Raw genomic sequence first — 13,299 nt, 5'->3', positions numbered from 1 at the left:
GGGGTGTCGCTACCATTAACGAGCGTGGGTTTTACTTCGGGTGCTCCACTTTTCTCCCGCTTGTATGACGGACGCCCACATTTAATTGTCTTAAACAAATCTTAAGATGAAATAAGTATAACCCGTAAAAACAAAGTTTTTCACTATAAATCCTTTATATGCGTGGCAGCTAGAGTCCTCTCGTCCTCTGGCTTGAGATGGATGCCACCTATGGGTCAGATGATTGTCAGTATTAAGCAATTGGTAATTAAATATTTAATTTGTTTTCCCTAAACAGTGTGAAATTTTGGAAAAAAAAAGTTCACGAAAATTAATTGTCACACACAACGAGTCTGTGTGGAAAATGTCAGCTCGATTGGATCACGGGAAGTGGGGTAAAAAACGACCGACAGATTTGCACGGTCGTAAGCAAGCAAGCAAGCGAACTTAATATAAAGGATTTAAAAAAAGAAGCCGATGAAGCGGCGAGCACCCTCGTGAGAAAGAGCAGTTGGACTCAGCGTTGTTATTACACGTGTACGACACACCGGCTACCTAAGGCAGTGCAACAAGTGGATTGCAGATACAGCTGTGATGTGGAATTTGAGTGTTCTCCCTGAGTATCGATTTTGGTCCAGGCACTTGTTTACCGCGGGTGCTAAAACGTTCACCCTGTATTTATGTATTCATGTTAGACAATCATTGGTGACCGGGTTGAGGTTATAAACCCTCTTACACCTGAGAACTTGCTTTACTCACGGGTGGCTGATACTCAGATTCGAATCCCAGGCTCCCATCGGTCTCGGGGGCTTGAGTCATTAACCCCCCTCTCCTCCCCTCCCCTCCCACCGGTGCACTCGGCCAGAACGCCGTTGCAAGTTTATAGGACGGGGAAATCGGTTTGGTTGATCATTGACCTTCCAGCCATCAAAAGGTTGCAGCAAATCCTCAGCGCCAAACAAGCGCACAATTTCAGTTGATTAGAAGGGCCGCGGTGGGGGTGGCGTGTAGTGGGAGGGGGTTGTGGGAGGTTTCCTCGCCACTGATCCAGCAGTGGCTATGAGACGTTAACTCCCTCGCCACGTGTGCAGGAGGCCGTGGGTTCGATCCCGACCCTGACGCCTGCTGCTGCGTATTTGCAGTTCGCGTGCCTCTCCTTCTCCCCGTGGTCGCGTGGATGTTTCTCCCGGGTCCTCCGTTTAAACAACATCGTGCTGTACTGGCAACGTTAACAATCACACGATAAGTAAAAACCACACAGCCGCAGCATCGCCCCAAACAGCGGAACCACCGCTGACTAAACCCGCGTGCGCGTGTCAGACTCGCGCAATGAGAGCGGTGGCGACAAATACCAACTGCGATCACGCTGGTCAACACACTTTGTCTGGCACGAGGTATTCCAAGGGTTTTAATGTAATTTGGACTTTTGCAGCTGTTCTATACTAATTTCAAGGGTGCTGATTCCAAATCTGGCATCAGTTTTTGTCTATCACATCAGGTTTTTGAAATATCAAATATTGCATTTTCAATAAAAACTGCGGAAGAAAAATATTAAATAAATGTGGATATCTACATAAAATGATATTCTAAACACACTATCCTAAACATACAGCACCATATTTTAACACTAAAGCAGTCACTGACTCGCAACCACTTGCAATCATAAGTGACAGAGTTAATTTCGGGTAAAATCAATGAAAATGGGGTATGCCGATAGCATAAAAATGAGATGTGATGGAGCAAATCTGAGATCAGATTTGGAATCAGCACCCTGAAATTAGTCTAGAACAGCTGCAAAAGTCCAGGCCAGAAAAACATGTTGTTTTTTGTTGACCAGTGTAATTATTTGATTTCTGAGATGCCGCATCGGAGCCATAGAGCACAGGGTTTGTGTTTTATTGTCGTAGTTTTGTAATGGCTTCGTTCGTGGTGCGTGCCCGTCGTCGTGGTAATGAACACGGCGTGTTGTGTTCACTAAAGACAATTCCGCTCGTGCACAATGTTACAGGAAGCGCAGTTTGAAGTAATTCGGTACAAACTAATTGAATTGAGTCCACGGCCACGTGTATTGGCGTTTTTTTGTTAGTTTTGTTAACCAGCCGAGATCCCATTGTCATCTGCAAGGGTGGGGGGTAAATCCCCAGATCGAGCGCGTTTGTACGCCACAGAATCCGCAAGTACGCGACGGAGTTAGGCAACAGAACTGCCTCTCTCCCGCGGAGACTTGTTTTTGCTTCGTTACTCGCACATCCCTCTGATCCTCCGAGGGCGCTGGGTCCACACCAACATCTCCCAACCGCAGCCGCTCCGATTCTGCCTTTTATTTTTTTGTGTTGCCGTGAATTTCCATGGCTTATTTTTTTTTATTTCCCAGCGGATAAAGGATAAGCGACGATATTTCCCCCCACCGCCCCCGCCCCCCCGTGTCAAAGTGTATAACAGGAGCACTTTTCTAATAAAACATTTTTTTAAAATAATAATAATCTGTAATTGTGGAGTGCTTTGATGTTGTCTGCCAGCCGTGTCGCCCTTGAAAAGGAGGGCTTGTCAGCTGGTCCGGGCTTTCCTCGTCCAGTGAAACTTCTGAACTTCTGAAAAAAATAGAGCTTCGAAGCTCATCGGATTTCTCAAATTTAAAATAAATATTTTGATTCGTATAACTATAGACACACAACGTACGGAGGAGCGCTGTGTTCATGCCCTGCTGCTGGATGAATGCCTCCCCCTCGCCGTGGGCATTGTTTGACCATACTTCACCACGCTGGTCACCGCGGGGATGTGGTGAAAGGCAACCACGATGTGGTTCAGATGTGACTCACCGCTGATGTCAGCAGTGGCCGGGAATTGAAACTCAAGTTGCTGGATTTGCAGCGGAGTGCTGTAAACTAAACTAGAAAATAGTTAAGTTTAGTTTGTGTACATTTGTAAGTGATTCGATTACCTTTCCTCTACTTAGGACTCCTATTGTGTGTCTCTGTGTCGTTTGTTGTTGGCACGTTCTGACCTGCCCCGACTTGACATCTGTCTAGAAGAGCTTTATCGCTCATCGGATTCCTCCAGTATAAACATTCTGATTGTGTGCGCTAACAACTGCGCCACCGCTCCACGCCGAGCGCTCATGCTGCCAGCTCGTGCATTGTGCGCACACGTGGTGGTCACACACAACAACGCGTCTCATGAAGACAAAACACTCAGCACGTTCGTCAACAATGTTGTGGCCTTCAAATAAAACAAATTAGATGTTGGCCAATGGAATTTGCTGATATCACACACACACACACATACTCTTAGGTTGATTTTCTTTCGGTAAAGCCACGTAGGTAAAAAATTTAAATTAATAAAAGTAAAATAAAATAAAAATCACGACATTTCAGTTTGTACAAACTGAGTTGCAGTGGTGATGGTGGTGGTGATCATGGTGATGATGGTGGGGATGATGGTGGTGATGGTGGTGATGATGGTGGTGGTGATGGTGGTGGTGATGGTGGTGGTGATGGTGGTGGTGATCATGGTGATGATGGTGGTGATGATGGTGGTGATGGTGGTGGTGGTGATGGTGGTGATGATGGTGGTGGTGATGGTGGTGGTGATGGTGGTGATCATGGTGATGATGGTGGTGATGATGGTGGTGATGGTGGTGATGATGGTGCTGATGGTGGTGGTGATGGTGGTGATGGTGGTGATGATGGAGGTGGTGATGGTGGTGTTGATGGTGGTGATGATGGATGTGGTGATGTTGGAAGTAGAGGTCGTGGTGTTGGTGACGTTACAGTGGTGGTGGTAATAGTGGAGGTGGTGGTGATGGTAGTGATGGAGGTGGCCTCACCACCACCACCATCACTCACCACCATCACTCACCACCATCACTCACCACCGTGATGATGATGAGAGAGAGATCGAACCCACGACCTCCTGTAGACCAGGCGAGGTGGTCAACATCTCATAGCCACACGGAGCCAGCGGAACGGATAATTGAATCGATGATAATCGATCATCAGAGAGAGGGAGACACGCAAAACGATGATTATAATCGATGGGAATCGATTAGCAGAGAGAGACGCGCAAACCAACGATTAGAATCGATGAGAATCGAACAAACGATTCCCGGTGACGTCATCACCCGGAGACCATCGCCAAGTTCAAGATGGCGGCACCCAGGTTGGAGGTTGTTGTTGTGGTGGTTGTAGTGGTGGTGGTGGTTGTAGTGGTGGAGGTGGTGGTTGTGGTTGTAGTGGTGGTTGTTGTGGTGGTTGTTGTGGTGGTTGTAGTGGTTGTGGTGGTGGTTGTTGTGGTTGTGGTGGTTGTTGTGGTGGTTGTTGTGGTGGTTGTGGTGGTGGTGGTTGCTGTGGTGGTGGTTGTAGTGGTGGTTGTTGTTGTGGTGGTGGTTGTAGTGGTTGTGGTGGTTGTGTGGTGGTGGTGGTTGTTGTGGTGGTGGTTGTTTGTGTGGTGGTGGTTGTTGTGGTGGTTGTTGTTTGTGTGGTGGTGGTTGTGGTGGTTGTTGTTGTGTGGTGGTGGTGGTTGTTGTTGTTTGTGTGGTGGTGGTTGTTGTTGTGTGGTGGTTGTTGTTGTGGTGATGGTTGTTTGGTGGTGGTTGTTGTTGTGGTGGTTGTTGTTTGTGTGGTGGTGGTTGTTGTGGTGATGGTTGTTTGTGTGGTGGTGGTTGTTGTTGTGGTTGTTGTTTGTGTGGTGGTTGTTGTTGTGGTTGTTGTTTGTGTGGTGGTGGTTGTGGTGGTTGTTGTGGTGATGGTTGTTGTTGTTTGTGTGGTGGTGGTTGTTGTTTGTGTGGTGGTTGTTGTGGTGGTTGTTGGGTTTAACGAGGCTGCATTGTGTGAGGAGCTCACAAATCCTTGAAAGATCTGGGCAAAGTCCCATCAGTGAGCTCCTCCGGCAGGCAAGGCTGCGTTGGCTGGGTCATGTAGCCCGCATGCCCAGCCACCGCATGCCTAAACAGCTTTTGTTCGGCCGGATCGAGGGGGCTAAACGGGTGCGGCACGGGCTAGAGAAGAGATGGAGTGATGTGGTACAGGAGGACGTGGAGCTGAGTGGACTTGCCGATGACTGGTACCAGCGGTGTCAAGATCGGCCTCTGTGGTGGAGGCTCGTGAAGGACGCTACTGGGCAGTTGGAGGCAGTCGCCCTCCAACAACAACGGAGGGCGGAGGAGCGACGCTCACAACAACGAGCGGAGCGCCGGGTGCCTAAAGCACGGCAAGTTGGTACAGTAGGGGGCACAGGTGGTGCATCAGCCAGTCATCTCGGTCATCTCAGTCGACCCGTGGCACCTGCTGGGTCTGCCCCGTGACCTGCCAGCGGGCGTTCGACACTTCACGTGGCCTCAAGGTGCACGTGGCCTGGCACAAGCGTCGTGATGACGTCACCGCCACTTAGTGGCGAATTGCGGTTGCTGTTGTTGTAATGTGTGTGTGTCTGTGTGTAATGTCTACACACACACACGCTCACCTCTCCCCCACTCCCCCCCTCCCAGGCCAAAGGACTTTGTCACCACCATGGCCACTGCGGCCCTCCTGTCTGACGCTCCGCGCCCTGCCCCTGCTGCTGCTGCCCCTGCTGCCCCTGCTGCTGCCCCTGCTGCCCCTGTCCCTGCTGCCCCTGCTGCTGGTGATGTTGCCGGTGGTGGCGTCGATTGCGAGCAACCTGAGGAGTTGGCGGTGGTGTGGGCGGCTGGGAAGCTGCGCTCAATATTCACGCTGCTCGTTGAGTGTGAGGAGGACGACCATGTGAGACCACGGGTGGGGCGCATGGGGGGACAAGGATATGTGTCTGTGTGTGTAGGTCGACTCAGCCTCAAATGTGTAAACATCGCTGCTAGGGAGACAAAGGGCGAGGTGTTGGCCACCGACCCCCTCGTGTGCCGTGCCGGCCTTTACAGGTGCTACTCACTAACAGCACTTGCCCCTACAGTCTGTGAAGGCTACACGGGGGATCTTTGTGCACGGCACGGGCTAGAGAAGAGATGGAGTGATGTGGTACCGGAGAACGTGGAGCTGAGTGGACTTGCCAACGACTGGTACCAGCGTTGTCAAGATCGGCCTCAGTGGTGGAGGCTCGTGAAGGACGCTACTGGGCAGTTGGAGGCAGTCGCCCTCCAACAACAACGGAGGGCGGAGGAGCGACGCTCACAACAACGAGCGGAGCGCCGGGTGCCTAAAGCACAGCAAGTTGGCACAGTAGGGGGCACAGGTGGTGCATCAACCAGTCGTCTCGGTCATCTCAGTCAGTTGACCCGTGGCACCTGGGTTTGCCCCTTGACCTCCTGCCAGTGGGCGTTTTTGACACTTCACGTGGCCTCAAGGTGCACATGGTCTGGCGAATGGCAGTTGTTGTTGTTTGTGTATCTCCTCACCTCCCCATGCCCCCACAGGTGCTTGCGTGTGCATGCGAGGTGTTGCAAATCCTCAGCTCCAGCCATGCTGGCGCATTGGCATTTAACAACAATGGAAGCCTCGCGGCCTTAGCCAGCCTGCTGGGACGCACTCACAACCCTCACACCCTGGAGAAGATCACCGGTAGAAACCCACCCACACCACCCACACTCACCACCCACACTCACCATCCACACTCACCACCCACACTCACCACCCACACTCACCACCCACGCTCACCATCCACACTCACCACCCACACTCACACCCACTCACCACCCACTCTCACCACCCACACTCACCATCCACACTCACCACCCACACTCACCATCCACACTCACCACCCACTCTGACCACCCACACTCACCACCCACGCTCACCACCACCCTCGCCACCCCTACCCCAGGCACGCTGTGGAACCTGTCGTGCCACGAGTCTCTGAGGGCTGCGCTGGTGGAGCTTTGCCTCCCGGCACTGGTGGAGCACGTGCTGGTGCCAGAGAGCGGCTGGAGGAGCAATTTTGGAGACTCACCCGCCTCACCCTCCCCACCCGGCTCGTCCGCCTCGCCTTCCGCGGCGTTCTGCAACGCCTTGACGTGCCTGCGGTAAGGGGTACCAAGAGGCGGACGTGACGGTGATTTTGCGGTTGACGCGACTGGGAACGTCGCAGTTGACGCGACGTCACGCGGTTGACGCGACGGGGACGTCGGGGGTTCAGACTAGAGGCTTCTTCAACCCGACGTGGATCTTCATCACCAGCAACACGAAGAACCCCGAGCCCCTCACTCTTTGGTCTGCATCAGCAGCAGGCCACGCTTTCCCACCTGATGACGGACACTTGCGTTGCGCCCGAAACGTCGTGATTTAATTGTTTTCATTTATTTTATTTTTCGTGACTTTACCGAAAAAAACCAAAGAGTATGAATCATCGCAGTCATGAAAACTTCAAATCTAGAACCCCTCGCCCCGCCCACCTTCTAGATCTCTCGAGATCTTTCCCGAAGGCTCCCCGAGAGCTGTTTTGTACCACGTGACTGCCCAGCAGCCCCCGTCCCAATATCATCCGGTCACGTGTCGGCAGGTCAACCAGCGTATCGTGCCCCAACGTAACCCTGGCTGGCTGACGCTCCCTCTCGCTCCCTCGCCAGGATCCCGCACCGCATGCTCTACGTGGTGCCTCCGCGCTGACCAGCGCTCACCCAAGCCCCGCTAGGGCTGGTACTACGCCCTGCTAGCGGGCTACACGTAATGCCAACACATCATCCGCCGTGGCTTCGTAAGCCCGGCACCACGCAGTGACAATCACAGTCACTACACAGGCAAGAACATCTGCTGGACTACATTGTGACGGAACAGTGGATGCGGGCCCATGTCCTTGACACCAGGACCTACCGTGGAGCTGATCTGCCCTCTGACCATCGACTTGTCATCTGTAAGATGCGCCTGCCATTCTTCCACTCCGGTGGTGGGTCTACACCCAGGACCCCATTCCAACCTAAGGTGGCCTGGTCTCAGCTGATGAAAGTTTGAAGCGAGAATTTCATCATTGCTTGCGGCTGGGGTTGGCATCGTCCCTCATTCCTCATGTCGAGGGGAAATGGGCGAGGTTTAGGACTGTGGCTCATGCAGCTGCAATGGCTGCTTTGAGTACACGGTCCAGACCTCCTCAGAGAGCCTGGCTGACAGACGAGGTGTTCAGGCTGGCTGAGAAAAAGCGACAGGCCCACTCTCATCGTCTACAGCATCCCACGTCCGAGAATGAGGAGGCTTACCGCAGCTTTCGTTTAGAGGTTTGGAGAGCCTTAAGGCGCTGCAAGGATGGTTGGTGATTGCAGGTTCCTGAAGAGATGAAGTCTGCCTCAATGGCCTGCGATCACAAATCGTTTAATTCCATAAAAAAGTAACCTGCAGCACCACACCTATTACCATCATTAGGGGAAAGAACGGTGATCCAATCTCCGACCCCCAGGAACAGGTTTGCAGATTTGCTGAGCATTTCTGTGAGGTCCTGGGAGAGGGGAAATCTCCCACCCTGGAAAACATTGTGGGACAAAGAGAGGATAACCCTGCTAAGGCTACGGTGCCTCATTATTTGAAGAGGAAGTCACCCCCTGTAAGTGGCTGGCTGAGGTGCTATCTAAGGAAGTACTGAAAGCGATCCAGAACCTGAGACGAGGAAAGGCACCGGGCAGAGATGATCTCTCAAGAGAAATGCTGAGGGAGGGTGGCGTTTGTTGACAGACTGCCCTATATGACATCATAACAACAGTCTGGACCACTGGACGGGTTCCGCAGGATTGGGAGGATGCCCTGGTGGTCCCCCTCTTTAAGAAGGGCGACCCTGCACAGACTAACAACTACAGGGGCATCTCACAACATCGCCTTGCTAGGCACGCTGATGAGAGGCTTGCGGAGCCCCAATGTGGTTTCAGGAAAGGGCAGTCCTGCACAGATGCCATATTTTCTGTCCGTCTGCTACAGCAGAGGTGTAGGGAATTCTAACAAGACCTACATCTCTGCTTTATTAAACTGGTCAAGGCCTATGATACCATCAGTAGGCCTGGGCTCTGGGTTGTTTTTCGTGCTTTCGGAGTCCCTGACCCTCTGCTCACGATCATTAAGGACCTTCATGATGGTGAGCGGGCCTGGGTAAAACTACATGGCCGGGAGTCAGAGCCATTCCCTGTACACCTTGGGGTGCGACATGGATGTCCTCTGGCTCCCACATTATTTAACATCTATTTTGACCACGTGGTTAGTGAAGCCTTCAACAGCTGTACCGGGGGAATTTCCATCTGGTACAGATATAATGGGAGGCTGATCGATGCCCCGGTGCGGTCAAGGGATGGCTCCCTATTGGTCAACCACGTTATGTATGCCGATGATTTGGTAATAGCTGCTCATTCAGAGGAGGAGTTGGAGACGCTGCTGCTGAGACTGGAGCGTGCCACTAAGAGGTGGGGCCTTACCATCAGCCCCACCAAAACTAAGCACCTGCCTGGGTATTTTGTACCATCGGACACTCCACCCCCACAACTCCCAATCGGTGATGGGGCATTTGTGGAGAGAGTGGAGAGTTACTCATACCTGGGCAGTGTGCTTATGACCATCTCCAGTTTAACAGCAGAGGTCTCACTCCGAATCAGTCGAGCGGCAATATCTTTTCATCGGTTGCGTAACGCTGTGTGGAAGCTACCTGGTCTGTCGCTCCGCACGAAGCTTCAGGTCTTCTCGGCCACAGTCATTCCCTCCCTTCTCTACGCTTGCGAAACGTGGACCCCCCTAATGGAGCATCTTCGCCGGTTAGAAACATTTAGGCTGGCCTGCCTATGATCCATCCTGGGTTTAACCCACAGGCTGGATTGTGTGAGGAGCTCACAAATTCTTGAAAGATCTGGGTAAAGTCCGCGAGCGCTCACACCGCTCCTCATACATGACGGCGTTAACTATTATTATTCATCATCGAGGTGTTTGGGTTTAGATCACATTATCCACTATATACTACACTATACACTACACGATACACTACACTATACACTACTATACACTACACGATACACTACACTATACACTACACTATACACTGCACTATACACTACACTATACACTACACTATAAACTACTATACACTACACTATACACTACACGATACACTACTATACACTATACACCACACTATGCACTACACACTACACTACACTATACACTGCACTATACATTATACACGCAATATAACCCAGACAAACCCTCTATCATGGAGAGAGAGTGTGTATATTTATTGTTGTTAATGAAAACACTGAAATTCGACTCGTTCTAGGGTGGCGGATCCCGCCGGCGAGCCGGAGCCCACGGCACCTCCTCCCACGGCACCTCCTCCCACGGCACCTCCTCCCACAGCAGCAGCTCTCGCAGCAGCAGCTCCCACAGCTCCTCCCGCAGCAGCGATGTCGCCGCGGGAATTGCATCAACTCCGTGACGAGTTGCGGGATCTTCAGAGGGAGCTGGGGGGGCGACGCCGAGACCCGACCAGGAGCCCCCAGAGCAGATCGCCGCTGGCGCCGCCGCCGGCAGAGGCACCGGCCGCACGTCTTGGCTCTAGCGCGAGCGAGTTTCACCCTCGCCGCCGCCGCGGCGTCACCGGCCAATCGATTTTGCCACCTCACGTTCCATTTACTCGCCCCCCCCCCCCCCCCCAATGCACCGCCGCCGTTTCCACCGTCTCTTTGCTCAACGTTCTTCCGTCGTCAAGGTTCAATGGGAGGCGACCGTCTGTGCCTTTTGTAAAGATTCTAGCGGCAGAGCGCGGGCACCCCACTCACGCGACGGTGTGGGGGCGGCACGTCGGGCTCCCAGCCTCGTAGCTCGGGGGATTCAGCTCTGCTGGGTTTGTAGCCCAGAGTGTTGGGAGCAGAGGTCGCAAACGGGGTTTGATTCCTTAGCCGTACCCGGCCGCACCAGGGTCGCAAACAGGTATCTGTGTGTGTGTGTGTGTCTGTGTGTATCTGTGTGTGTATCTGTGTGTGTGTCTGTATCTGTGTGTATCTGTGTGTCTGTGTGTATCTGTGTGTGTCTTTGTGTATCTGTGTGTGTGTCTGTGTGTCTGTGTGTATGTGTGTGTCTGTGTGTATCTGTGTGTGTCTGTGTGTATCTGTATGTGTCTGTGTGTGTGTCTGTGTGTATGTGTGTGTCTGTGTGTATCTGTGTGTGTCTGTGTGTATCTGTGTGTCTGTGTGTATCTGTGTGTGTGTGTCTGTGTGTATCTGCTTACATTATCAGAGTTATGTTTTTGTTTGCATTATGGCTGCAGGTATTGTGGTCTATGCAAACATGACTCCTTGTAAAAAAAGGTGTCAGTTTTGTTGCAAGATAAAAGGGTAAAAAAACAATTATCATATTTTTCTACTGGTAAAGGAGGTTCCAATGGTGTAAATGGTTACTCACCAGTGACTCACGGCCTACCCGTACCCGGCCGCACCAGGGTCGCAAACGGGTACCCGTACCCGGCCGGGTACGGGTAGCCGGGTATCGGGTAGGGTACGGGTATCGGGTAGGGTACGGGTATCGGGTAGGGTACGGGTATCGGGGTAGGGTACGGGTATCGGGTAGGGTACGGTATCGGGTAGGGTACGGGTATCGGGTAGGGTACGGGTATCGGGTAGGGTACGGGTATCGGGTAGGGTACGGGTATCGGGTAGGGTACGGCTATCGGGTAGGGTACGGCTATCGGGTAGGGTACGGGTATCGGGTAGGGTACGGGTATCGGGTACCTGGTTGCGACCTCTGATTGAGAGTTCAATCTCCTTTAGAACGCGTTTTTTGTGGCATCGCGGCTTCCGCATTGGGCCAACGTATAAATGCACGAGTCGGGGTGGATGTTCATTAAAGCAACCCAAATCTTTTTGTTACTTTAGCTAACTTCTTAATTTGCGTGAGTTTCTGTTTTAAATTTTTTCGTTATATTTCCTCACTCCATCGGTGGATACGAGGGCTTGAGTTTAGCGGTGCGCACGTCCTTATTATACCGTAGCAGCCGGCTCCGATTTATATTGACAAAACAAACGGCATTTAAGATGTGGCTATGCGGTTTGTGAACAGCTGTGGCCAAATCTGAACAGCAGGTGACGTGGTGTTGTGTATATTGTTTTTTTGAAAAATATAAAAATTGGGATTAGAGGAGTCACGCGGTATTCTCATCCTCTTATCGGCGAGGTTATCTGTCATTTTGCTCCTTTTAGCTGGAAGGTAAAGATTCGCAGATGGCCCCACAGATAATAAGATCAGCAGCTCTATTGGTGTTCCCCCGTGTCACAGCGGATCACAGGAGTTCTGCATTGAATTTTGCGCAGTGTTTGAAAGCTATCATTCAACCATTATGCACCAGATATACACAAAAACTGCGTTTAAACGATCTCCCTTGTACAGATAAAAAAACATACGCCCACAACATCCCATTACCACACATCAACGCAAATGCAGTGGGTTCTCATCAGGCGCACGCCAAGACTGGGAGGCAGCAAGTTTTATTCTCTCACACAACCAACACTATTCAACGTTCCAAGGTGATTCTAGATTTGAAGCTTTCGTGACTGCAAGGATTCATATTCTTAGGTTTTTCGGTAAAGTCACCGTGTAGGTAAAACATTAAAATTAATAAAAGTAAAATAAAATAAAAATCACGACGTTTCGGAGGCAACACAAGCTTCCGTCTTCAGGTGGAACCGTCACAGCCACGACAGCTGTATCAAGTAAATGAGAGATCGCAAGAGCTACCACTCCGTATATATAATGGTTGGAGAGGGGGGAAGGGCCAAGTACGGCACACTTTTTATTAATTTGGTAAGGTGAGGCTTAAGACTAGGAATAGAATGCAGTCTATTGCAATCTCTCATTTACTTGATGCAGCTGTCGTGGCTGTGACGGTTCCACTGAAGACGGAAGCTTGTGTTGCCTCCGAAACGTCGTGATTTTTATTTTACTTTTATTGATTTCAACGTTCCCAGGTGAACCAAGCACATTGCGAGCGACTGCGCTCATCGCGGGCTAAGCACGTAAGGTGGTGGCCGCCGTCCCTACCCACTTCGCCGTTTGAGCGGAACCCCTTCGCTACCGTTGGACGGGAACAGGCGACGCGTACGGAGGCTGAAAAGCGAAGATGGAAGTGGACGACTTCTTTCCCGCGGTTGAAGAACCACGCGGGGACTCCGCACCCCCCCCCCCCCTCCCCGTCAGTCACACTCTGGGTCCACATCACGATCTTAAATTTGGAGCTTTCGTGACTGCAGGAATTACTCTTTGGTTCTTTCGGTGAAGTCACGTATAAAGATAAAATAATAAATTAAATACTAGCATAATACGACGTTTCGATTGCAACACAAGCAATCGTCATCGGGTATAAATGAAATAGCGACATAAAATCTAACCAGAAAACTATAGACAA

At 51.4% G+C, this 13,299-nt stretch overlaps 1 protein-coding gene across 1 annotated transcript; it reads left to right on the top strand.

Annotated features, from left to right (window-relative positions):
• Positions 1-4,118: 4,118 nt before the first annotated feature.
• On the top strand, positions 4,119-13,005 carry LOC133361512 (zinc finger protein ZIC 5-like). The gene is made up of 7 exons (XM_061580432.1): positions 4,119-4,137; positions 5,465-5,717; positions 6,362-6,506; positions 6,769-6,967; positions 10,180-10,435; positions 12,098-12,104; positions 12,986-13,005. The coding sequence occupies exons 1-7, from the start codon at positions 4,124-4,126 to the stop codon at positions 13,003-13,005; spliced, it is 894 nt and encodes a 297-aa protein (XP_061436416.1). The 5' UTR covers positions 4,119-4,123.
• The last annotated feature ends 294 nt before the right edge of the window (positions 13,006-13,299 follow it).

This window comes from Lethenteron reissneri, unplaced genomic scaffold, assembly GCF_015708825.2.
Source record: "Lethenteron reissneri isolate LAM-NWPU_2019-01 unplaced genomic scaffold, ASM1570882v1 scaffold_1121, whole genome shotgun sequence".
Classification (NCBI taxonomy): Eukaryota; Metazoa; Chordata; class Hyperoartia; order Petromyzontiformes; family Petromyzontidae; genus Lethenteron; species Lethenteron reissneri.
This window is presented reverse-complemented; position numbering and strand designations above follow the sequence as displayed.